The 24479-nt window shown below is 41.5% G+C and overlaps 1 protein-coding gene across 2 annotated transcripts; it reads right to left on the bottom strand.

Annotated features, from left to right (window-relative positions):
- Positions 1-25: 25 nt before the first annotated feature.
- LOC139542400 (serine/threonine-protein phosphatase 6 regulatory ankyrin repeat subunit C-like) lies at positions 26-23408 on the bottom strand. Of its 2 annotated transcripts, none has more exons than XM_071347796.1 (26): positions 23189-23408; positions 22791-22877; positions 21102-21180; positions 20822-20892; positions 20486-20686; positions 20139-20226; positions 17735-17877; positions 17322-17534; positions 16987-17065; positions 16681-16878; positions 16437-16554; positions 16253-16321; positions 15910-16050; positions 15736-15798; positions 15488-15602; positions 15307-15378; positions 14967-15168; positions 14607-14694; positions 14258-14375; positions 13751-13970; positions 11823-11910; positions 10677-10760; positions 10335-10480; positions 10126-10208; positions 9820-9994; positions 26-8879 (listed from the first exon to the last, which is right to left on the bottom strand). In XM_071347796.1, the coding sequence occupies exons 1-26, from the start codon at positions 23213-23215 to the stop codon at positions 8611-8613; spliced, it is 3237 nt and encodes a 1078-aa protein (XP_071203897.1). In that variant the 5' UTR covers positions 23216-23408; the 3' UTR covers positions 26-8610. The 2 variants fall into 2 exon arrangements, with proteins under 2 accessions (XP_071203897.1, XP_071203898.1); XM_071347797.1 differs by having other exon boundaries at positions 15488-15599.
- Between the last annotated feature and the right edge of the window lie 1071 nt (positions 23409-24479).

Genomic DNA, 24479 nt, shown 5'->3' with positions numbered 1-24479 from the left:
ACTCAAATCAGAAACACACATTGCATTGAATATTCAGCAATAGCACTTTATTTAAAACACACAACCAACCCTAAGCCACAATACTGAATGACAAGACCAACTGGCTGCAGCAAACATTGTATAAAATAGTTTAAATATTTAATAAATCCTTTAAAATCATTTTAGCGTCAAAGACAGATGCAGATTCTTCCAAAATTGTGAATTAGCTTTTACATTTCTATAACAAATTACCATTTACATATTGTTCACACAATGGAATAACAAGGCAAAGTGCTTTCAGGATCGATTGCATTGTCAAATAAAGAAATGGCTTGAGGTTTTGGAGGGATAGTGGGGTGACTGGGAATGTGGGGGCAGGGCAAGGGTCTGTCTGGTCAGATACCGGACCTCTCACTGGTCCCCTATTCACATGGAATTAAAAGCAGCTATACAGAGATTATGGTGGGGAGGCAAACACCTACCAACAGTTTGGTTTGGAGTGGATTAGTGTTTTTGAAGGCATACGGCTTGAGGGGAACAAAACTCACCCACGTACAGAATATAACAATGTGCATATAACCTGACTCCCCCATGACAACCTGTGAAAAATATATATTATGGTAGTACCAAACCAGCTGTACGTACGTACGTATGCAATAACTAATCCAACAAAACATTCACATTCCAGGAAGCTGTAAACTCTAACTGAGATGTAGAGCACATGAAAACATTTGTACATCGGATCAAGACAAAGACAAACAGAAAATGCCAATGTACTCATGTAATTCATCCCAAAAAGGGGTTTTGCTATGCAAGGAGCACATCAGTCAAAATTAATGTCTAGCGTGGGTAGAAGACATGCGTCATAACACAGTCTGGCTTCACATCCCAGTGCCATTTTCTAATATGTTTTTCATAAATAATTTCATGTTGAACACACAATTATACATACAATCAAGCACACTTCATGTTGAATTATAATTGTTCATGGTAAAAATCTAAGGTTCTCATAGGCTACTGTGTATTTGTGTGTTTGTCAAAATAGGTGGAGATTAACTCAAAGCTGCAATTTATAGGAGGTAGGAAAAATGCTTCTACTGAAAACCGCAAGAAATGCAAACAAGTTTATTTACAACTTATAGAATTTGTAGTAAGTGAGAGGCGTGTTTATATTCCTTGACTGGCTATGTTTGAATTAATTCATTTGGAAATGGAGCTACATCATTGGTCCTGGTGTCATTGCCATCACAGGTCTAGAGCACATGCTGGTGATGGCATTTTCTACTCACAGTAGAATAGTATTTGAAGGTTTGTAAATGAGGTAATCAAGAGTTAAAATAGGGAATGGTTCCTTCCGCTGGGGGGGGGGGGTAAAAACTACAGAAACCTGTAGGCCTGTCAAAGATACTACCATTCACCAGCAAAGAAGTTTAGAACTTGTTACCCAACAGCAAAGCTTGCAAAAACTATTGGAATGTTTGGCGGACAAAACTAATCTCTTTAACGGTGTATTGAGAAACTATTTGATTATAACTAATCATGTGCCCTGATTCAGACTCCGCCCCCCCCTCCTGGTATGGGGTCCACTCCATGGTATTTACAACAGATAAGCCACTGAGTAAAAACAGGCAACTAACCCTTAGTCGGTCTTTATCAGTTCACATTCAGTTAGGGTGCTGCAGAACAAATAAAGAAACAGCAGAAGGACCGACAAATATCACAGGATATACCCAACGAATACATCCTTTTCCCCATGTATTGCTCAGGGAGCACATAAGCCACAGAGTACCTCCAACTGATAATGTCCGAATCACTGTGCTCTAGGAGAATCACCATTATGGAGAGATACTCCAGAGATAGTCTGGCCACAGACTTCATCGTGGGTGAAGTATAAGTTGCTTGTACAGCAAATTACTGCTGTAATGGCTAACATGGTTTTCGAATATGTCTTACCTCTGCTGATTAAAAGGTTAATTTCAAGGGGAACAAGCAATATCGTACGGGCTTCCAACATAGTACATGTCAAAAGGGTGTGTCAAAGGGCCTCCGACATGTCAAAAAGGTGTATACGTCCTACCCTAGGCACTGAGCTGATCTTACGATACTGGTACACTTTATTTGCTACCTTTTAATTTCCATTGTCATCGATATGTCTGATTTAGACAGGCCTGCCTACTTACATTAAGGGAGACCTGCCATTCACCCCCTCAACATTATACTTGTACAGTTCAGGAAATTGTCTCAACTTTCTTAAGCTGTTCTGATCTTCACTGTACAAGTTTATCACACACACCGAGCAAGTGGTAAGATTGTGAAAGATGCACACCCCCGTTTAGTGAGGGTGAGATGAATTAGGGGGAAGTCTCTCAATGTTTCTTCTGAAAACAAGAAGGTATTTCAGCATTTAAACCACTTAATTTACGTCCAAAAAAACACCTTTAATTTGATACGGAGGACGATGCATACGTACACACCTACACACACAAGCAAAACATTTCAGATTCAAGGAGATTCACTCCATAAAATGCCATCCAACTGCACGAACAAAAACACACACGGTTGATCTACCAGTCAAATCATCTTGTACACGGTCTCCCTTATGAGCAAGCAGCTTTGATACTTAAATATCAAAATCACACAGTCCTAAGAATGCAATTCCATATTCTAGATTCTAACAAGTGCCACTTCTCTGGACGCAAAGCAGCAAGGAAAGGTTCCAATCCTACTGCCAGCCACAGAAAGTCTATTTTGTTTTTGGCCTTGAAAACACAGGACATGTTCTTTTACTTGAGGAAGGAAATGATAAATAAGGTTTATTGCACTCGTCTTTTTCAACCATTAAAAACAAAATAGAGGCAAGCATAAAGAGGACGATCTACCTCGCCCTCATGCTAATATCAGACAACGCATGTTATATTACAGCACGGTCACACTATCAACGCTACTAAGAAAACCCCTACTTTCAATCAGTCTAATACAAAAACACTCCAAAACAGTTACAACCAACACATTATCATTACTACTGTACCCCAATAGGATTTCCACAACTTGATCTATTCTACAGCTAGCGAGTTTAATTAAATACATACAACTGAAACAATCTGAATTGATATGCTCAGACTTCAGGAGAACTACATTTACAGTACTGGTACCGACCATCCAATCCCATGCTTTCCTCATCTCCATGACCACCTTTCTTGGCTCTAACCGCCACAGCATTGAGAGCCATCCTTGAGATGACATTAAAGAATAATGGTTCCATCTTTGGATTTGTGCTTTCAAAAAGTTACCTCAATATTGGTGCATTCAACATCAGGTAGGATATTGTTCAGATAGTTCACTCCATATGACTCGAGTTCGGAGACCCATAGCATGCACACAGAATCGGCCAAGAACGTAAAACACAAGTTGCTTACTTTAGCTCACATCACATACTGTAGGTTGAGAATGTTCTTTTCAGAGAGATGCGCTCTTCTATGCTTTTACATGTAATTCATAAGGCTTCCGGGAGGTATAAATGGAAGACCATGCGGTAGAGCATTAATTTAAAAACACATTTAAAAAAAGGCACCAACCACCTCTGAGCTGGTTATCACACAGGTCCAAATGATGGAAGAAACGTGATGAGACCACAAGCAGGGGGGGAAAGCTAGCATGAGTGATACTCTACAAAACCTCCCACATTCACTAACTTGAGGGGGTAAATAATTACTGCATAGCAGTCCCCCCACTATAGAATGTGTTTTCACACTACTTTTCCTCATGACCTCCATTGAATTACAGATTATTCTGCCCTTCATATACTAGAACTCTCATAATTTGGTCCTTAGAAATCACACTGACAACAAGGTAGACGTCTGTGTTCTTCCTTTCTCTCCTCTCCAACCGGTATGGAGGTACTTAATTAACAGCGTTATTTGGTTTTGGAGGTGACAAGACCGGTAATAAGTGAAATCCCAATTTTTCACTTACAAATATGGCAAAATCCCCAAGGCAACCTTGAGCAGTGTGCCACCAACATGGATGCATGTGCTTCTACACCAAAAGGATCTCTGTGTGCGACCAAAATGACACCCCATTCCCTTTATAGTGCACTACTTTTGACCAGAGGCCCCCCATAGGGCTTTGGTCAAAAGTAGTGCACTATGTAGGGCATAGGGTGCCATTCGGGACACATACCATAATAGTAAAAACCAGCAGAGATTTTAGCAGTCCCACTGGGAAACATAACTAACAAGATGTTAGGTGTTATAACTTAGTAGGTACCGCAAGAAACTTGTTACTTTGCCTTTAAAAGGCTCTGCTGTGAATTAAAGTTTTACGTTTGTATTCTATGAAAAATACTTCAAGTAAGAATAGGGGCATCCATCGAGGACGAGGTAAATCTATTCCCTGTTAACCATACATCTGCAAACATCAAAAACTGTTCTATAATAATTACAAACCACAGGCAAAGAAATTACCATTCATTATTATTATTATCCGTTTTTGCCAACACAAAGTCTGTCCAATTATAAATATTTTAAATCTTCCATCCATTCTTTTCTCCAGACTACCACCAACTCTATTCTATGATTGCTTTCCACTTCCTACAATCAGTACTAAGTGGTTGAAACCATTAGTCACCACTGACATCATGACCTGTATCTGTGCCAGCAATGCTTCAAATCAGAACTTAATAATCATTCTAAAAAATAAAAAGTATAATAATAATATTCATTCTAACCATGGCTACCACAGTAAATGAGTTCAAACAAACACATTTTCTACTGACCAAGTACAGTATGACTATTATGCTTAAAGGCAAATAAAGGTTTCTATGGCACTAAATGGATGTAGCTAGCTAGGTGCATTGTCCTTTTCAAAAACGGGCTACCAATTAATGTAAAAAATGAAAGCATCTACAGCGTAGTTAAATGTCCTGCTCAGAAGATATTGTAAGGCAATCTTAATGGTGTTAGAGATGAATGTTCAAACCCTCCAACCTCCTGTCTCCATTGTCAATACATGGTTATGACATACACATAGGGGCCTAGGTATAGCTGAAACACATTTAAGAAAGACCCATAACAGGAAGACTAATATGACAATTATTTCTTGCTGCTACTTGATCATTTCATGAACGCCAGAGAAATGCAGTGTAATAGTTGAAGTCAGGAGAAAGCAAGTAGTCTTGTTCCAATTTGACCCTAGTCACACGTCAGTTAATTCATGGCTCAGATTTATATTCAGTATGTACATTGCTAGAATGCATGCATATTTTTCAAACCCATTGCTATTCTTTTTTTAAATATTTTTTTTTATTATCCAATGTACTTTGGCAAATAAGGCCCTAACTGTGACCTAAGATTCTCATGTGACGACTACTCCGCAAATCTTAAATTGGCATCTATGAAATGCTTTGTTGGATTGGCCTAAACACAGTCGAAGAGCAATAGATGTGCTGCACACGTCTTTCACAGTCATTAATGCTACAAATAATCCTTTCATTGCTTCCTAATATTAAACCCTAGGGAAATATATTTTACTTGTTTCTTTAAAGTCAGAATTATGATCTCAAGCTCCTTTACAATGAGTTCTCAGTCTATCAATGGAACACAGATATGGGGTAGTCCCAGATGGGATATATACTGAAGAACTGGCGCCATCAGCTGGACAAGAGGATTGACAAATAAAATCTATATACACACACAGACACATCTGGCTCGTGTTCCTCTTCTCAGACGTTGCTGACACATGCCAGATATGTAAAATACCAGGTAACCACATCACTATGTTATAGCAATCAGGTGCCTGACGGCACGCAGTTGATGACGTACCACGCAACCATCGGCTGATGCATGCAGTGTCTGAACTGGGGAAAGTGACCCTGACCTGCTAGCAAGACACACCTGCGGTTGGATGATTGAGGTAATCAGTGTCTCTATTGTACAACATGCATCCCTCAGTGTGGAGGTAGGCGAGGAGCATGAGGAGGATACAAGCACGGTGAAAGCAAGCCTAGCTAATTCACTGGACTAACCACAAGGACTAGTAGCGGACCCTGGGCTGGCATCAATGAAACCGCATCGTGATGACTGGATTTTGGACCATGAGATCTTTTTAGCTTTAGAGTTTTGAAGTGAAATCTCAGTCAATGAAGCAGCGTATACAATCCTTGCAATCTGTTCCTGTCTTTTGCACTTTAGCTACAACCCATATGTACATATACATGTATTTAGACTGCACACAGATATGCTGAATGTGTTAAAGTGCTTAACTATCTCAAGTGCCTTGGATCAGGGCTAAAATGGAACTGCATTGTAGTGTGCATACAACTAAAATAATGCCAACATGATTTTCCTGTTGTTCGTCATCAATCCATGTCATTTGGTTCCTGGTTCCACACAGCCCGAGACTATTCCCCCTTTTCACATAACGACATCAAAAGACTATACACTTCCCTTTGTTCCTCCTCTCCCCCAGACAACACTGACTATAGGGCACAACATGATATGCTACTCTGGTATCATATTAGGTCCTCACATTTCTCATCCAGAACTAATGCATGTCATTTAGCATTCATCTAGAGACGAGGTTGTGGCGAAGCATGAAATGAAAAATGAGTCCCAGTGAGTCACTGAAATCTATTGATCCTCTGATGATGTAATAGAAATGGTAGTGTAAAAATATTTAAATTAAGTCAGGCAAAGAGCTCCAGTGGTCCGATACAACAAATCTACAATGTATGTAGAGCCACAAGACAGGATACATACCAAAAAAAGAATTTCACACTTATCGGCTTTACTAAAAACACAAGTATTACTACTGGCCATATGAGAGTGTAACAGTTTCCTCTCAGTTCCTTCCTACAGTAAGTAACCCTACGTACCTACTAGGCTTTCAAGTCTCTTTAGTTAGTCATGAATTCTGTCCGGAGACATGAACAATCAAGCCCAACCAAGGAATCATATCCTCAACAGATTAACAAGTCTGAATAGGATCCAATGCTTCTCTGCTACCCAGTGGGTGAGACCCCAGGGTTCATCATATCATGCTATCCTGCATCCGTACTGCCATGGAGGCAATCAATTGCATTTTTTTGGTTCTAGGCACAGAGCGAAAAATGCCTTGGACACAGACTTTAGCCATTAGTCTAGAATAGATCATTTTCATGTTGCTAGTATCGGTACTCAAACAAATAAGGTGAACATCAAACAAGATTTCCAAGGAAACAAAAGCCCTTGAGACTATGATTGTCTTTTTGATAACGTTCAAAATGGCAGAAATTAAATATTGCTTAAATTATACACAAAAAAAGAAGAAGGGAAGAACACTGTCAGTCCAGCGTTTCAATCTCCCACCAGAACTGACCATCGTACTAGACAAGATACCACTGTTACTCTATCAAAAAGCTGCTATTTCTCCAGCTCCAAAATGGCTGAAGTAACATTTCAGATTGACCAAAGACAACATTTTGGGAAATAATACAAATAGGATTCCTCTCCGAAGGTAATTCGAATTCAATGTACCAAAATGTTTTGGGAATGATTTAAGAAAAGAAAAATGGGAAATCAATTGAAATGGCTTGTAAGATTATCACTGAGCAGTAATCTTAGAATTCAAGATAATGTGCTCAGAAAACAAGAGGCTTTGCTGAAGGTCAATGGGGCGAGTCCGCTCCTAAAGATTTCAAAAAAATAACCAAGGCTTCATTGCTACTACTTTCCCTGTCTAGCCGTTCAGCAGCTGCAAAATGACTTAAGAGGTATCTCAACATCGATCTTTCTCTGTAAATATTTCTCAAATAAATATTTTGTCAGTCATAGCAGTGATATTCACCTTTGGTCATAATGTATATGCTTTAAACCAAATTCTCACTTTGTAAACACAAAATTGTGTTCTAGACAATACTTCAGCATTGAGAGCAAATGTATGCTGAAATGCCAACCTGAGCATTGTTCTCCTTTGTAAGGAGACATGCTTACATATTCATCTTTCAAACTTTAGCAGCCCTATGAAATTCTCCACTATGAAAATGCCCCACAAAAAAAACGAGGCCAAAAGTTTAAATTAGGTTACTACAGAAGGTACATATTATATATTTTTTTGTTAGTCAGAATCTTTATATTTTAGCATTGCACTTTTGGGTAAGACTTTGTATGGTTCATTCATAAAGTCCTTCACTATAACCCGTTGAATCATTCTCCTTTTAGGAAGGCTGTGCATTTCTCTACAAGGCCAGCACGTCATAGGATGTTAAATACTGAATGATATGAAGAGAAAAAAAAAGTGACTCAACAAAATACTAAAAAGAAGAAAAAAAAAAAAAAAAAAGAATAAACAGTGCTTTTAGCTGTCAGTCATTTTTCTGTGCTGACGAGTACCTATTTGCGGGACATTATTTAAAGGTATTTTGTGGGTGGTTATTAGTAACCATTTTGAGACAAACCAGTATTCCAGTGACCTTACAGAAAGAGAGATCGGTCTCAGTGTTAAGCACTAACTTATACAGAGCTGGGATAGATAGATGCTGTGGGCTTCATTTGCATATAGGTTTGACTGCACTTCAGGAGAAGATCACTCGCACACATATACACAGGCTACCCTGTGGTGGTGGTAGTGCTGTCAGACAGTAGATGTAGGATGACCTCACTCAGAAAGGCATCCGTCCAGGCTGACAGCGGCATGGCGGTCTTTGACATAGCCGTTGTGATGGTGGAGGCCTCCGTTGGGTAGCGGCGTGCAGGCAGCAGTGATGCCGCAATGCTTCAGTAGGTTGAGACTGGGGGAGACGGAGGAAGAGGAGCAGGGGCAGGAGGAAGGGTCCAGAGGAGGGAAAGGTTTCATGGTGGAGAGGATCAGAGCCAGGCAGTCAGCTACGTCCTTGTTGGGGGCGCAGGCCAGGGCTGGAGTGTGTCCTTGTCGACAACAAACGCACAATCAGACCGCATACACTGGAAAGCTGTGGTCTATGGCCTATGCTCAAGGAAAATTTAAATACCTAAAACAAGTACCGTAAAACTTCAACTAAATAATGAGTCCCAAATAGCCGCCCGTCTCTTAATAGCCAGGCAACGGCACACATTTCTGAAAATACGCGGCTGTTTCAAATACAAGTAGGGGCTAAATTAATTGTTTACGAGGTTTAATGTTTGATTGGTTACATTAAATAATTCAGTAATGACTCGAAAAAATTATAGTGATCACGCGTTTTTAAAATCGGCAGGAAGAAACTGTTAGCCATCGGCTGCTAACATCTGAGAACCGCTAGTTAACTGACAAAAACAGTCAACTTCGGGAGTACAGACCTCTAGGAAAAAAATTGTTAATAATAAAAATTTAAAAAATATATTAAAAAAATATATATATAAATATTTTTAAAAAAATCGTCCACACGCCCTCTAGTGGCAAAGGTATGAACTACCAAAAATGCAGCGTTCAAGGAGAATCATTATTCTGTCAAGGAAAAGTTATTTTTCTATTTTAATAAAGGCATTCTAAGACAAAAGAAATGGGACAGTGTGTAAATTATAACACAGGAAATTAAGAATTTGATTAAAATCCTGGAAGGGAATGCTGGAATTAAACAATTAACTACGCAAATGGGCAAAAAGGTCAAGGAAAGACGCCTGGCTCAAATAGAAGCTCAAATAGAAGCCCGTCTATAATAAGCAGTTCAGTGATCTAAGCAAATAAAGACCTGGGCTATTAATGAAAGTTTTACGGTAAGTAACAAAAAATCTGAAGTCAATTAGAAATAATTTCGAGCCCATAACATAAGACTACATGGCGTAGGACTTTCTGATGTTTAAAATGAAGATGTTTGGGCAAAGGATAAAGTGGAATAGTGTCTCTTACCCTCCTCATCCACTGCCAGCACTGTGGCTCCTCGACTCAGCAGTGCCTGGACAACTGTGGCCAGACCGTTGCGTGCTGCTAGATGCAGCGGCATTTGCAGTGCAGCGTTGGTTGCATTGATGAGGGTAGGGTTATGGATCTCCCCCAGAATCAGCAGGGCACACATCTCATGAGCCTGTGAGACAAATAGAAAAACATGCTTACATCAACCATTATCATCAATACATGTTCCATCATCTCAGGTCATGAGAGGTGCTGCATAGTCAAGGATTTCTGAGCTCGGATGATATTTTAAGTGGTGCTTACTTTGCTGCAGGCCAGATGCAGGGCAGTGTTTCCATTGTCGTCCAGCAGTGTCAGGTCAGCCTTGGCTCGGTGCAAGAGGATGGCTGGAAATTACACAGGATTCACCCCAACAGATAATGCATTCACTCTCATCGAGCGTTACTTCACAGGACTTGCTGAACTCTATCCTTTCGCAAAACATCAACGGAAAAGGTGCTCTGTAGACTTACCCACGGTGCCACTCTGTCCGTTGTCGGCGGCGACCATGAGAGCAGAGCGTCCGGTGTGGTCCACGGCATTGATCTCAGCTCCGTGGCGTAGGACCAGCTGCAGCCCCGCCACATCTTCAGCACATGCTGCGGCATGAAGAGGGGTCCTACAGGCACAGAGAGAGAGACAGCCCAACATTGGTGAGCTCAGTATCGCATGACAATGTAACTGGAGTTAAAACTGGATGAAACTGGAGTCCACATTAAGTACATAGGTACAGCTTTAAAAAGGTATCCAAATGACGGGAGACACCCAAATAAACATCTAGTAAGATAACGGCACCTTGCTCTCAATAGGCCTACCTTTCTTTAGTATCCCTGGTGTTAACCATCTGTACACCAGCAGATTCCAACAGCATCTCTGCAGCTCCACTATGGCCATTCATTCTGCAATATCACATAAATCAAAGATTACCAAACATGACCAAATTAGTGCTAAAACATCAAACCCATCATCACTGATCCTTTCCCAAACACTGTTTTTCAGACATTGTCCTAATAATTTACAGGTAACTGCCAAAATAAAGGAAACGCCAACATAACGTCTTAATAGTGCGATGGGCCACCATGAGTTAGAAAAGCTTCAAAGCAGCTTGGCATAGATTCTACATCGGTCTTCCACAAAAAATTCCATCATTTGGTGTTTTGTTGATGGGTGTTGGAAAACACGGTCTTAGGCACTGCTCCAGAATCTCCCATTAGTGTGTACGGTAATTGGGTTGAGATCTGGTGACTGAGACGGCCATGGCATATGGTTTATGTCATTTTCATGCTCATCAATCCATTCATTGACCACTCGTGCCCTGTGGATGGGGTCATTGTCACCCGGGTGACGCATAGCCATGGTAGACAAAATAATGAGTCATGGGTAACTGTATACGTAGAGTCTGTCTGAAAGTGGGCGTTGCAAGACAAGTGGGAGGATCAACACAAGTGGGTGTATGGAAACCTAACAGCTAATTGGGAAGATTGGTTGCCACGCAATACAGTTTTGTGCGGCTACTTTCTGCTTCCTTGTAGCACTTTAGCTAAGCCTAACCCTTTTCCTCCTAACCTGCCACGTCAATGATCCTAACCTGCCGAGCTAAAATGCTACAAGGAAGCAGCCACGCAAAACAATCGTGAGGGGCAACCAATCTGCCCAATTAGCTGTTAGGTTTTGACACACCCACTGCTGTTTATCTTCCCACTTGTTATTTTGCAACGCCCACTTTTAGACACTCCACGTATGTAGTTACCCATACTTGAAAATAATATGCCTGCCCAGCCTTTTTATACATGTCCCTAAGCATGATGGGATGTTATTTGCTTCATCAACTCAGGAACTACACCTGTGTGGAAGCACCTGTTTTCAATATACTTTTATCCCTCATTTACTCAAGTTTTTCCATTTTATTTTGGCAGTTACCTGTATATTCATGTTTAAAACATTAACTAGAGAATACTCACAGAGCACAGTGCAATGGGGTAAAGGAGTTTCCCTCCTGGATACTACAAGTTTTGTGTTCAAGTAAAACCTCCAAACAGTCTTCTTGACCTGAGAAAGAAGACGAAAAGTGTGTTTCAAATTTGCATACTGCTAGCGATTTCATTTGAATAACGAACGGTCACGCTACAAAAACGGATATAGGTTCTCCCGTCACATTCGATTTATACATACATTTCATATACAGTGCCTTCAGAAAGCATTCACACCCTTTGATTTTGTTTTGTTACAGTTTGAATTTAAAATGTGATTGTGTGTCACTGGCCTACACACACAACCCCATAATGTCAAAGTGTAATTATGTTTTTAGAAATGTTTACAAATGAATTAAAAACATAAAACATAAATGTCTTGAGTCAATAAGTATTCAACCCCTTTGTTATGGCAAGCCAAAATAAGTTCAGGAGTAAACATTCGCTTGACAAGTCACGTATTAAGTTGCATGGACTCACTCTGTGTGCAATAACAGTGTTTAACATGATTTTTGAGTGACTACCTCAACATACAATCATCTGTAACGTCTCGCAGTGAATTTCAAACAGATTCAACCACAAAGACGGGTGGTCCCGTGTGGCTCAGTTGGTAGAGCATGGCGCTTGCAACGCCAGGGTTGTGGGTTCATTCCCCACGGGGGGACCAGGATGAATATGTATGAACTTTCCAAATTGTAAGTCGCTCTGGATAAGAGCGTCAGCTAAATGACTTAAATATAAATGTAAGACCAGAGGTTTTTCCAACCTCGCAAAGAAGGGCACCTATTGGTAGATGGGTTAAAAAAAATACTAATAAAACAATTCTGACATTGAATCACCTTCGTGAAGTTAACACATTGGATAGTTTATCAATATACCCAGTCACTACAAAGATACAGGCGTTTTTCCTAACTCAGTTGCCGGAAAGGAAGGAAACCGCTCAGAGATTTCACCATGAGGCCAATGGAGACTTTAAAACGGTTACAGATTTGAATGACTGTGATCAGAGGAAGCTGAGGACTGATCAACAACATTGCAGTTACTCCACAATACTAACCTAAATGCCAGAGTGAAAAGAAGGAAGCCTTTATAGAATAAAAATATTCCAAAACATGCTTCCTGTTTCCAATAAGACACTAAAGTACAACTGCTAAAAAAGGGGCAAAGAAATGAACTTTTTGTCCCGAATACAAATCACTACGTTTGGGGGAAATCTAACACAACACATCATTGAGTACCACTCTTCATATTTTCAAGCATGGTGCTGGCTGCATCATGTTATGGGTATGCTTGTCATCGGCAAAGACTAGGGGGTTTCGGAGGATAAAAATAAGTGGAATAGAGCTAACAGCCAAAATCCTAGAGGAAAACCTGGTTCAGTCTGATTTCCAACAGACACTGGGAAATAAATTCACCTTTCAGCAGAACAATAACCTAAAACACAAGGCCAAATATACACGGGAGTTGCTTACCAAGAAGATATTGAATGTTCCTGAGTGGCCGAATTACAGTTTTGACTTGAAAATGGCTGTCTAGCAATGACCAACTACCAACTTGACAGAGCTTGAAGAATTTTTTAAAGAATAACACGCAAAAAGTGTACAATCCAGGTGTGCAAAGCTCTTAGAGACTTACCCAGAAAGAAAGACTCACAGCTGTAATCGCTGCCAAAGGTGATTCTAACATGAATTGACTCAGGGGTGCGAATACGTATGTAAATGAGATATTTCTGTATTTCATTCTCAATTAATTTGCAAAAAATTCCAAAAGTATGTTTTCACTGTCATTATGGGTTATTTTTTGCAGATGGGTGAGAAAAATACCAATTGAATCCATTTTGAATTCAAACTGTAACACAAAATGTGGAATAAGTCAAGGGGTAGGAATACTTTCTGAAGGCACTGTATACCCTTATTGACCTTGGTAAGCAGCCCAGTGTGATGGCGTGTACTCTTCATGGTCCAATAGGGAGTCAAGAGGGTCGGAGCGCGTGGCCGCACGCAGCAGACTGGCGAGGATGTCAGTGTGGCCGCGGGAGGCAGCGTAGTGCAGTGGGGTACGACCCTGGCCGTCCCGACACAGTGCAGAGGCCTTGTGGTCCAGCATGGCTGTGACACAGTCGTCACGGCCCAACGCAGCCTACGGGACAGGAACACACAGGGAGGGGCGAGGGACAGAGATAGAGTTATTTCCTCTCTGCTCTAACCTAAGAGTTACACAGCTAGATTTCCTCAAATTCTACTGTGCTTTAATAATTATTTCAAACTAATGCGGTTCCTTTAATAAACTCATGTTAGTGTTCCTCTCTATCACATAACTGAACCAGCCAGGCTGTACAACATTAACTTTTTCACAGGACACAGTTACAGTAAGTGTAGTGGATGTGTAACCAGCCCAGTACTGCTCAGCTCAGTAGTGTGACTCACCCCTCTGTGCAGGGCAGTGCTGCCCCTCTTGTCTTTGGTGTCAGGCCAGGCCCCCTTCTCCAACAGCAGGTGGACACAGTCTGTATGGCCACCCAGGACGGCCAGCATCAGAGGAGTCCTGAGGATGAGGGGGACCACACAGTCATTTACATTACAATACAAGCCAACATCAACAATAAAGCCTCCTAGCAGGCAGAATGTGAGATTCTGCAAATCTTCAGTAAACAGCTTAAACGGTATTCTTGACTCTGGATCTATACTAAAAATAAACAGAATAATTGACGTCACAACCGAAGACAACGTCAGCAAAGCTTCCTGGCAGGCAGTGAGAAACAGAGACACCACTCACTGTTCCTGTGTGTCTGTGATGTTGGTAAGGTCTGCCTCCTCCCCACTGTCCACCAGCATGTGCAGACATTCAGTGTGGCCGTTGGCAGCTGATATGAAATGACAAATATAATTTCATTACACACTCAACCCTGACTGGTAGTTTCAAAGCTATTACATACTACCTAAGACAGACAATATGGAACAATACGCAGGGACACATGCTTGCAAGTAAGATAGTCAATGTATTCATTACACCTGGCACATAAACTAACTTGATTAGCATCATTTGCAAAAATGCATTCCACATCCAATTCTAGGATGGACGGGTGGGGGGGGGGGAGGGGGGGGGGGGGGTTGAGAGCCATGGCGTGATCCGTACCTGCGACATGTAGAGGGGTCCACATGTGTCTGTTCTCGTTGAGGAGGCAGGAGGCCCCCTGGGCTAGCAGGACCTCTACACAGCGGGCGTAACCTCTCTGGGAGGCCAGGTAGAGCACAGAGCGGCCCGAGGCATCCTGCACGTCCACGTACGCAGCAGTCTCCGTCAGCACACGCAGCGCCTGCCAGTGGCCATTATCAGCCTGAAGGGGGAGAGGAGATGGTATACGACAGGAAACAGTCATGTTTTGGCTGCTCTATATGAACATGGCATCTTCTCCACACATAGTCTCAAGCGATGATGTATCAGAGAGGGTTTTAGGAATGAAAGGCACACTTACAGCTAAATGCAATGGACTCACTGGAATACTGCTCTCAATGTCTCCCAATGCGTTAAACGACATTTCCAGGAGCTGAAGGAACATGGTCATGCTGCATTACCGTCCACAAAGCAAGGTCATGATGAAAAACAATTCACCTGTTTAGCTTCGTACGGTATAGAACACAAACAGAAGGACTCACCAGTTCCAGGTTCTGCTTGTTGCCGTGGGAAGCAGCATAGTGGACAGCACTGTAACCTTTAGAGTTGACCAGGGATGGATCGGCACCGTTGTCCAACAGATGCTCCAAGCAACTACTTACAAAGACAGACAAAAACAACAGTCAAGTGGATGTCATGAAATAAACTAAATCTTGAGTCCTTTAAGCAGATCTTTACATTCTGGACTGTAGACGCTATACAAAACAATGGTTGCAGACAGTAAACTCACAAATAGGACTCCTTTGCTCCATCCTCCTCCCTCTGAAGAGTCCCGGGGAAATGTCGGTCCATTCTGGAAGTGCAGAATTAACACATATAATGACAAATTCCACACACAGCCATGTTTCCTGAAAGCGTGTTGTCATGCGTCAGTGTATTTTTGCGATGGAGTGCGAGTTCCTACCTGCAGAAGGCCTGGGAGGCAGCAGAGTAGTGCAGGGGAGTACAGCCTGTACGGTCAGGCTCGTTGACCTCAGCGCCAGCGCTCACTAGGGTCACGGTGCACTGGTACCTCCCATTAGCAGCTGCATAATGCAACGGAGTCCTGAGCGAGAGAAGGCCCACAGAATCATTATCAGTCCATTCATCAAATGTATTCACAAAGCACTTCTTACAGCAGACCTTACCGCAAAGCTTTTACAGTAACCCGACAACCTTAAATCACTGACTATTCCACCAAACGTTATCGCATACCCACACCAGCATGAGTACAAACAGAAAGCAAACAATCAACGGCAAAAACTCACCTTCCCGACTTGTCCCTCTGATTCAAGTCGGTACCACTGCTTAAGAGCATGTTCAGACATTCAACGTTTCTGTCAGAAGAGAAGTGAGGAACACAATGACGAGAACGGCTGACTCGTTCGACGGCATTAACCAATACAACGGCTCAGATTAGGTGCCGTTTTGGAGTGCGGTTCTGTCTCTTACCCTCCAGAGGCAGCAGCGTGTAGACACGTCCTTCCAAAGTTGTCTGGGATGTTGATGTCAAACCCGGCTGATAGAACGTGCTCCTTACTCATAGATGAAACAATACTGTACAGCTGACCTGAGGGGAGAGGCGGCAACTAGAAATAACATCCAACACGTGACACTACAGTCAGACACAGCCCCTCCAGTGTACAGAATCCAACAGACGTGTGAATGAATGATATAATATATATAAGGTACCAACCTGAGGAGAGTAACTTGCGACAACAGTCTGAAAACCCATAGAGCACAGCCAGGTGCAGAGGGAACATCCCATGAATCCCTTGTCTGGCTGTATCTGCACCGTTGGTCATCAGAGTGCTGATCAGCAGCTCATGACCGTACTTAGCAGCAACATGGAGGGGGGTATTGCCATATTTATCCACACTGTCAATCTCTCCACCTGGGGGGGAAACAAAGCAACAGGAAGAGACGAATGAGTAGAGAACCAGTGGGACAAGAGTCATATAAAGCAGACTCACAGGTCAGTCAGAGGGGTTGTCATGGTTACCGTTTTGGATGAGGATCTGAGAGCGGGTGAAGCGTCCATGAATAGCTGCCATGTGCAGGGGGCTCTTCCCTTCTTTACTCTGGAGACATGGAAAAAATACATGTTTTACTTGTCTAGCAGACAAATCATTGTTTAATCCCCACACAATAAAACAAAATGTCAGGGTGAAAATGGTGGTAGGGATGGCATTAGTCAGTCTTAGAGAAGGAGTGCGGATCTAGGATCAGTTAAGCCTTTTAGATAATAATGAATTTGATTATATGGACAGGAGTTAGGGGATCTGAGATCAGCAATCGTACTCCGAGACCATTTTTTAATACATTAGGGCCTCAAACCTGCTGGTTGACGTCAGCCCCGTTGTTGACCAGCAGCTCCAGGCAGAGGGCCCCGTTGGTGGATACAGCAGCCAGGTGCAGTGGGGTGTAGCCACTCCTGTTGGGCTGGTTGACGTTAGCTCCGTGGTTCACCAGTTCGTTGGCCACAGCCTCCTGGCCTGTGTAGCAGGCCACATGCAGTGCAGTGTTCCCAAAGGCATTGGGCTCATCCAGCTAAAAGAGCACCAACACACAAGACATGAGCAGTTGGCTACGTAACAAAAGGTTAAAAAAAATAAAAGATAAAACAATTGAATTGTAATCAGAGATAATCCTCTGCCTCTTCTGAACATGGCCAGACCATGGTTGGTAATAAGTATTATTTGCTATGGCTATCTTGAGAGTCCGTTTACCCATTTGAACACCACACTCACCTCTGCCCCGAGCCTCAGAAGGTACTTGACGATGTCAATGTGTCCGCTGGCAGCTGCAGCGTGTAGAGGGGTGTAGCCCTGCTTGTCCTGGCAGCCTTTGTCTGCACTCCGAGACACTAGCAGCTTCACCACCTCCAGATGCCCTATAAGACACAGGGGAGAGGCCGGGGTGTGAGGAGCGGCCGGGGTGTGAAGAGAGGCGAGAGGCCGGGGTGTGAGGAGAGGCGAGAGGCCGGAGGAGCGGCCGGGGTGTGAGGAGAGGCCGGGGTGTGAGGAGAGGCGAGAGGCCGTGGTGTGAGGAGAGGCGAGAGGCCGGGGTGTGAGGAGAGGCGAGAGGCCGGGGTGTGAGGAGAGGCGAGAGGCCGGAGGAGCGGCCGGGGTGTGAGGAGAGGCCGGGGTGTGAGGAGAGGCGAGAGGCCGGGGTGTGAGGCGCGGGAAGAGGCAGTGTGTCCTGTTTTTAATGTCACCCTCTTGTGAAGAGTACATCCGCTGTTCATCAGAGCAGGGTGAACTGTAGTTTTAACTATGCTTTCTGGAAAGTAACTATCTTTCCAGGGGAACAAATAGTTACTTTGGAGGTGACTGCAACTATTTGAATACAGATCCTCGAAAATGACTACTTTTCTGAAACTATTGGATTGGCTGCCTTCAACTGATGGCAGGGCTGCATGTGGAACTGCATGTTGAAGATATAATTAATGAATAGAGCACACATAATATCCAATCTGTCTGACGGTCATATCTAATCTACAAAATACATCAAGGTTATTATTGCAAACTAAAACTAATCATGAAAAAATGAGTTAATAAACTGAAATAAAATTAACAAACCTGTTTGAAAAACTAAAACTATTATCTTTGACTCAAATGGGGTTTTCAAGCTTTGTATTTTATTATATTGGATTCTCAAGCTTCTGAATCTGGCGGGTCACACTGAAATGAACTTTATAATTTAAAGGTAGACTCAGCGAGATGACTGCAGATATTGGGCACGTTTCATTGTTTAGGTTAAAGCAACCGACTGTAGACGAAAGTCGAGGAGTGAAGTTGGGGGAGGATGTGCAAAAGTCGGACACTAATGTGGTTTTCCAACAACAAGGCTCAGTACAACATGGCAGTGCTGCCATTGTTTCAGACCTGGGTTCAAATACTATTTTAAATATGTCAATTACTTTCAAATGTTCTTGTTTAAAACACACAAGGGATAGTTCACTCCGAATACAAACTAACATGATTGTCCACCGACCTGGCTGTAGTTGATTCAAGAAAGCAGTTCTGGGATATTACATTTCCTTTCTAAACTTAATAGCCATATTTTTTTACTCTTATCATTCTCAGTAACACTTCTTGTGCCTGTTTAATAAAACTGTAATTACTCTTGGAGCAACATTTCATTAGCACGTTGTTACATTATACTTTGGTATTTGCATTATAAACGCATAGCAATGACCTAAGAGTTTTTGTAACCACTGTACACAAGAGGAATAGTGACTGTTCTTTATTCCACTTATGTAATAACTATTATGCATTTATAAAGCAATTTCCAAAGTCCTATGTAACAATGTTGCTATGGTAATAATCACAGTTATTACACAAGTTGATGTCAAGTGTTACTGTATCACGTTGTCTCACTCATTCTGAAAATATATTTGTTAGTAATTTTGAAGTTGCGAAAGTGGTTTACTGTATTGTTGAGGTGATTCCATGTCCCTCAAGTATTTCATTCTAGGCTATAGACAAATTAATCATATTTGAATATATGCAAGTTGTTTTTCTGAGACCTGTATTTGAATATCAAAAGAAAATAGTTGCTTTTAGTTGAAATTCTAAAAAAATATATTATTTGACAACTTTGAGTATTTGAAAAGTTTGTATTTTCAAATAAACTACAAAATACAACAATGTTCTGCCCAGGTCTGCTGTTCATTCAACTTAAAACAGGACTTATGGAGAAACAACTGCATTTTTATCATCACCTGCCATTCATGCAAAGTTTAAAAAAATGTGTTTTGTTGCGGCAATCAGCAGTTAAAACAATAAAGCGCTCTTCGCGCTACTGTTTCGGTCAAAGGCTGATTGATGGGGCTGGAGAAATGTAACCTTTCAAACTTATAGAGTGCAGCGGATGCAAGGAATGACCATCCATTTTATAAAAAATTATAGTTTTAACCCTGTTTTGAGGCTATACAGTGTTGTTTAAATTTACTTTGTTTACAAACGGAGTAAAAAAGGTAATATTTTGGGTTCTGATGGGGTACGACAGTTGAACTAAGCTCATGAGGCATTTAGAAGTTACATTCTTCAAGAATCAATGGGTACATATCATTCATTTATCAGTCCAATGGTGGATGTAGCAACTGCGGGCTGTCCTTTTAAGATTTTCCCAGTGCAGAAACCAGCTCACCCAAGTACGCTGCCCAGTGGATAGGCTGTCTCTCTCTCTTATCATTGGCACTCAAGTTAGCCCCTTTATTCAGCAGCAACTTCACCATCTAAGGACAGACAAAGTTAATATAAATATATTATATACATACATATAATTTTCATTATTCATACACCTGCTAACCTGGGTCCGTATTCACAAAATCGTCTCAGAGTAGACATGCTGATATATGAACAGTTGTTCTTTATTTTAACTCATAATGAATAAGATGGGAGACCTGATCCTAGATCAACACTCCTACTCTGAAATGGTTTGTGAAAATGGCGCTGTTCTAAGTATAAACAATATTTCATGCCCTCCCCTCTCACCTCCATGTATCCGCTCTGAGCAGCATGGTGCAAAGCGGTTCTGCCAGTGCGGTCTGCCATGTTCAGATTGCTCAGTTGGGGTAGCAGGGCCTCTGCACAGCGTGTGGCTCTATTGGCAGCTGCAACATGCAGTGGTGTCTGCCAGAACTTGTCCCGTGCATTGGCCTCAGCTCCCTGCCGCAGAAGTAGTCCCACTGCCCTCTGGAGAGAGAAGGAATAAAACAGGGCTTGAGAAAACACTTCTTGACAAAACCCAAACATTGTCCATGTTCGAAACAATTTGGTACTAAGTGCTATATAAATCTTAACATGAGAGAGATGATCAACATTGCTTACTTCATTCCGGGAGGCAGCTGCCCTGTGCAATGGGGTTAACCACACATGGTCCTTAGCATTTACATTTGCACCTATGAGAGTGTACAAGACAAGGAGCATTATTAGAGGGCCATGACAAGTACAGTAGAGTCATACTAATGAACAGACACTACACAGTGCTACTACAACTGCAAGTAGACCAAAACCACATTTTCCTTGCACACATATCAGAAGGTCAGGCGGTGGCGTTCTGTTTAGCGAATAGAAGTACCAGTGATTGGTCCATTTTGGTCACAATTACCTGCATTGATGAGGAAGTCCATGATATGAACATCTCCCAAACAGGCAGCAGCATGTAGCGGTGTGCGGCGCTCTTGGTCCTGTGGGGAAAAGACAAAAATAAACAATTTGTATTGAGATGCAAAATCTATCTCCCTCTTACCCTGTCAGCCACCAATAAGCACATTTGTGAAATATTGCTGAAATATTTACATTTAGGCCTTCTGTTGACTTTGTACTGTTATTGCATATACACACTACCATTCAAAAGTTTGGGGTCGCTTAGAATTGTCCTTTTTGAAAGAAAAGCAAAAAAAGGGTCCATTAAAAATAACAAAATGTTGAGAAATACAGTGTAGACATAGTTAATGTAGTAAATAACTATTGTAGCTGGAAACGGCAGATTTTTTATGGAATAAGTACATGTCCTCTTGCTCAGTTGTGCACTGGGGCCTCCCACTCCTCTTTCTGGTTAGAGCCAGTTTGCGCTGTTCTGTGAAGGGAGTAGTACACAGCGTTGTACAAGATCTTTTGTTTCTTGGCAATTTCTCGCATGGAATAGCCTTAATTTCTCAGAACAAGAATAGACTGACAAGTTTCAGAAGAAAGTGCTTTGTTTCTGGCCATTTGAGCCTGTAATCGAACTCACAAATGCTGATGCTCCAGATACTCAACTAGTTTAAAGGAGGCCAGTTTTATTGGTTCTTTAAATCAGGACAACAGTTTTCAGCTGTGCCAACATAATTGCAAAAGGGTTTTATAATGATCAATTTGCCTTTTAAAATGATACACTTGGATTAGCTAACACAACGTACCATTGAAACACAGGAGTGATGGTTGCTGATAATGGGCCTCGGTGCAAGTGCATTGCACTGTACAGACACTAAAAACGTAGGTCAATAAATATAAAATAACTACAGATGTCACACCAGTGACCTCAGTAAATGTTTTCCTGCCTATTAAGATTTAAATAACTTGAACATATATATTTTTGGTAATATTTTTCCCAATATTGTTTTCCTTTTCCCACCTTTTTAAAAATCTCCCCACGTACCTTCTGGGGACTGCCTTCTTAACCAGATGGGTACACGTACCCCTTTTTTGGAAACACTGCTCTTGGACAAAGTTACTTTTATCAACATATTTGCCTGTATTCACACTCCAGTGTAGTAGCCCACCCGGCACAGCCAGAAGAGGACTGGACACCCCCCAGAGCCTGGTTCCTCTCTAGGTTTCTTCCAAAGTTCCGTCCTTTCTAGGGAGTTTATCCCTAGCCACCGTGCTTCTACATCTGCATTGCTTGCTGTTTTAGGCTGGGTTTCTGTATAGCACTTTGTGACATCTTCTGATTTATTGTAAGCCTATGTAGATATCACTTTTTTAAAAGCAGATTCTAGCTACAATAGTCATTTACAAAATTAACAATGTCTACACTATTTCTGATCAACTTCATGTTATTTTAATGGACAAAAAATTGCATTTATTTAAAAAACAATGACATTTCTAATTGACCCAACTTTTGAACGGTAGTGTATATAGTAACGAGGTTTCTGGGAAATAAAAAATAAATAATCTCATCACAGGAACTGGGTGAAAGACCCACACGGCACCCCTCTACTTGCAATAACTGGAGAGATGTTGAGATACAGTCCAATATCAATGCCATAAACCCGAGCCAGTGCTGCAGCACTGTCTGCCACCACAAGCATACCAGTGCATTGACATCCTCTTTCTTGTTGTGCAATAGTTGTTGAATTTCATCGGCATTCCGATTGAAAACCGCTTGGACCAGTGGAGGCTGGGGAGAAGAACAGGAGAATGTCACGCTGTGCTTAGCAAGGAATGGTAGCTAGTTAAGTGAACAGTTTACATACATCAATCTGCGATACTTGGGCCGCGCCGAGGTTTAGCTAACGTTAGCCATCTAACTAGCAATCCTACGACATTTCTTTCAGACAGATCCTTGCGTCAAACGTTATTGAACTATTCGACATTCAGGAAAATGCTTTCAAAACACGGGATTAGCTAGCAAACCGACAGTCTATCAGCCAGACAGCCAAATAGCCAGACTGGCTTTTCACCTAGCATGCTAGCTACTTGCTAGCTCACCTGGTCTGTAATGTTGAGTACTCCCATCTCCCAAAATCAGCCAGGACGGAGCTCCTTCATTAGGGTGGAACTGCAGTGTATATTAAACGACAGTTTTGATTTTCATTTTTCAAAGTTAACTCATGTAGCTAGCGATCTGTAAGATAGCGCTTGATCTGTGTTGCTGTCCGTCTCTGCTTGATGTTTGTTTGTTGCTTCGGCTTTCTGCTATCCTGCACATGCGCAGTTCCACGCTCGTTATTATTTAACCTCAGTGGTCTTGCTCTCCCAGACAATGCGAGGGCCTCTGTTTTCAAGGGGAACGACAATTATATACTACTAAATGCAATTAAAAATATTATCGTACTTTTTAAAATGGCAATAGATTAACATATAAGGAATCATGGTTTACTCCCAAAAATGTTATTCGGGAGCAGGACCGCTGATATTGTAGGCTACCTCCGACACAGTTGGTGGCAGCAACGCATCCGTGGGTCAGCTGTTCTGTTTATTATTAGTTTGTCCAAAAACAGTACTAGTGTAAAGTATTTAAGTAAAAAATACTTTAAAGTACTACTTAAGTCATTTTTGGGGGTATCTGTACTTTACTATTTTTATTTTTGACAACTTTTACTTCACTACATTCCTAAAGAAATAAAATGTACTTTTTATGCCATACTTTTTATGACACCCAAAAGTACTCGTTACATTTTGAATGCTTAGTAGGACAGAAAAGGTCCAATTCACGCACTTATCAAGAGAACATCCCTGATCATCTCTACTACCTCTGATCTGGCAACTCACTAAACACAAATGCTTTGTTTCTGAGTGTTGGAGTGTGCCCCTGGCTATCCGCAAATTAAAAAACAATTATTCCATCTGGTTTGCTTAATATAAGACATTTGAAATTATTTATAATTTTACTTTTGATACTTAAGTATATTTAAAACCAAATTATTTTATACTTTTACTCAAATAGTATTTTACTGGGTGACTCACTTTTACATGAGTCATATCATAATGAGTTCTTTACTTTTGCTCAAGTATGACAATTGGGTACTTTTTCCACCGCTGAAAAACAGTACGGTCAAATATCATCTATTGGCAAGATAGTCGAGTGACCGCTCTTAACAATGGAAATAAATGTCATCAAAGATGGAAGGAGGCGAGATTAGTTTGGACCATTCTATCCAACGAGAAGGCAGATACGCATGTGAACAAGCATATCTTTTTATTTTATTTAACTAGGCAAGTCAGTTAAAAGAACAAATTCTAATTTACAACGACGGCCTTCCCGTCATATATCCGATAT

Source organism: Salvelinus alpinus, chromosome 17 (assembly GCF_045679555.1).
Source record: "Salvelinus alpinus chromosome 17, SLU_Salpinus.1, whole genome shotgun sequence".
Classification (NCBI taxonomy): domain Eukaryota; kingdom Metazoa; phylum Chordata; class Actinopteri; order Salmoniformes; family Salmonidae; genus Salvelinus; species Salvelinus alpinus.
This window is presented reverse-complemented; position numbering and strand designations above follow the sequence as displayed.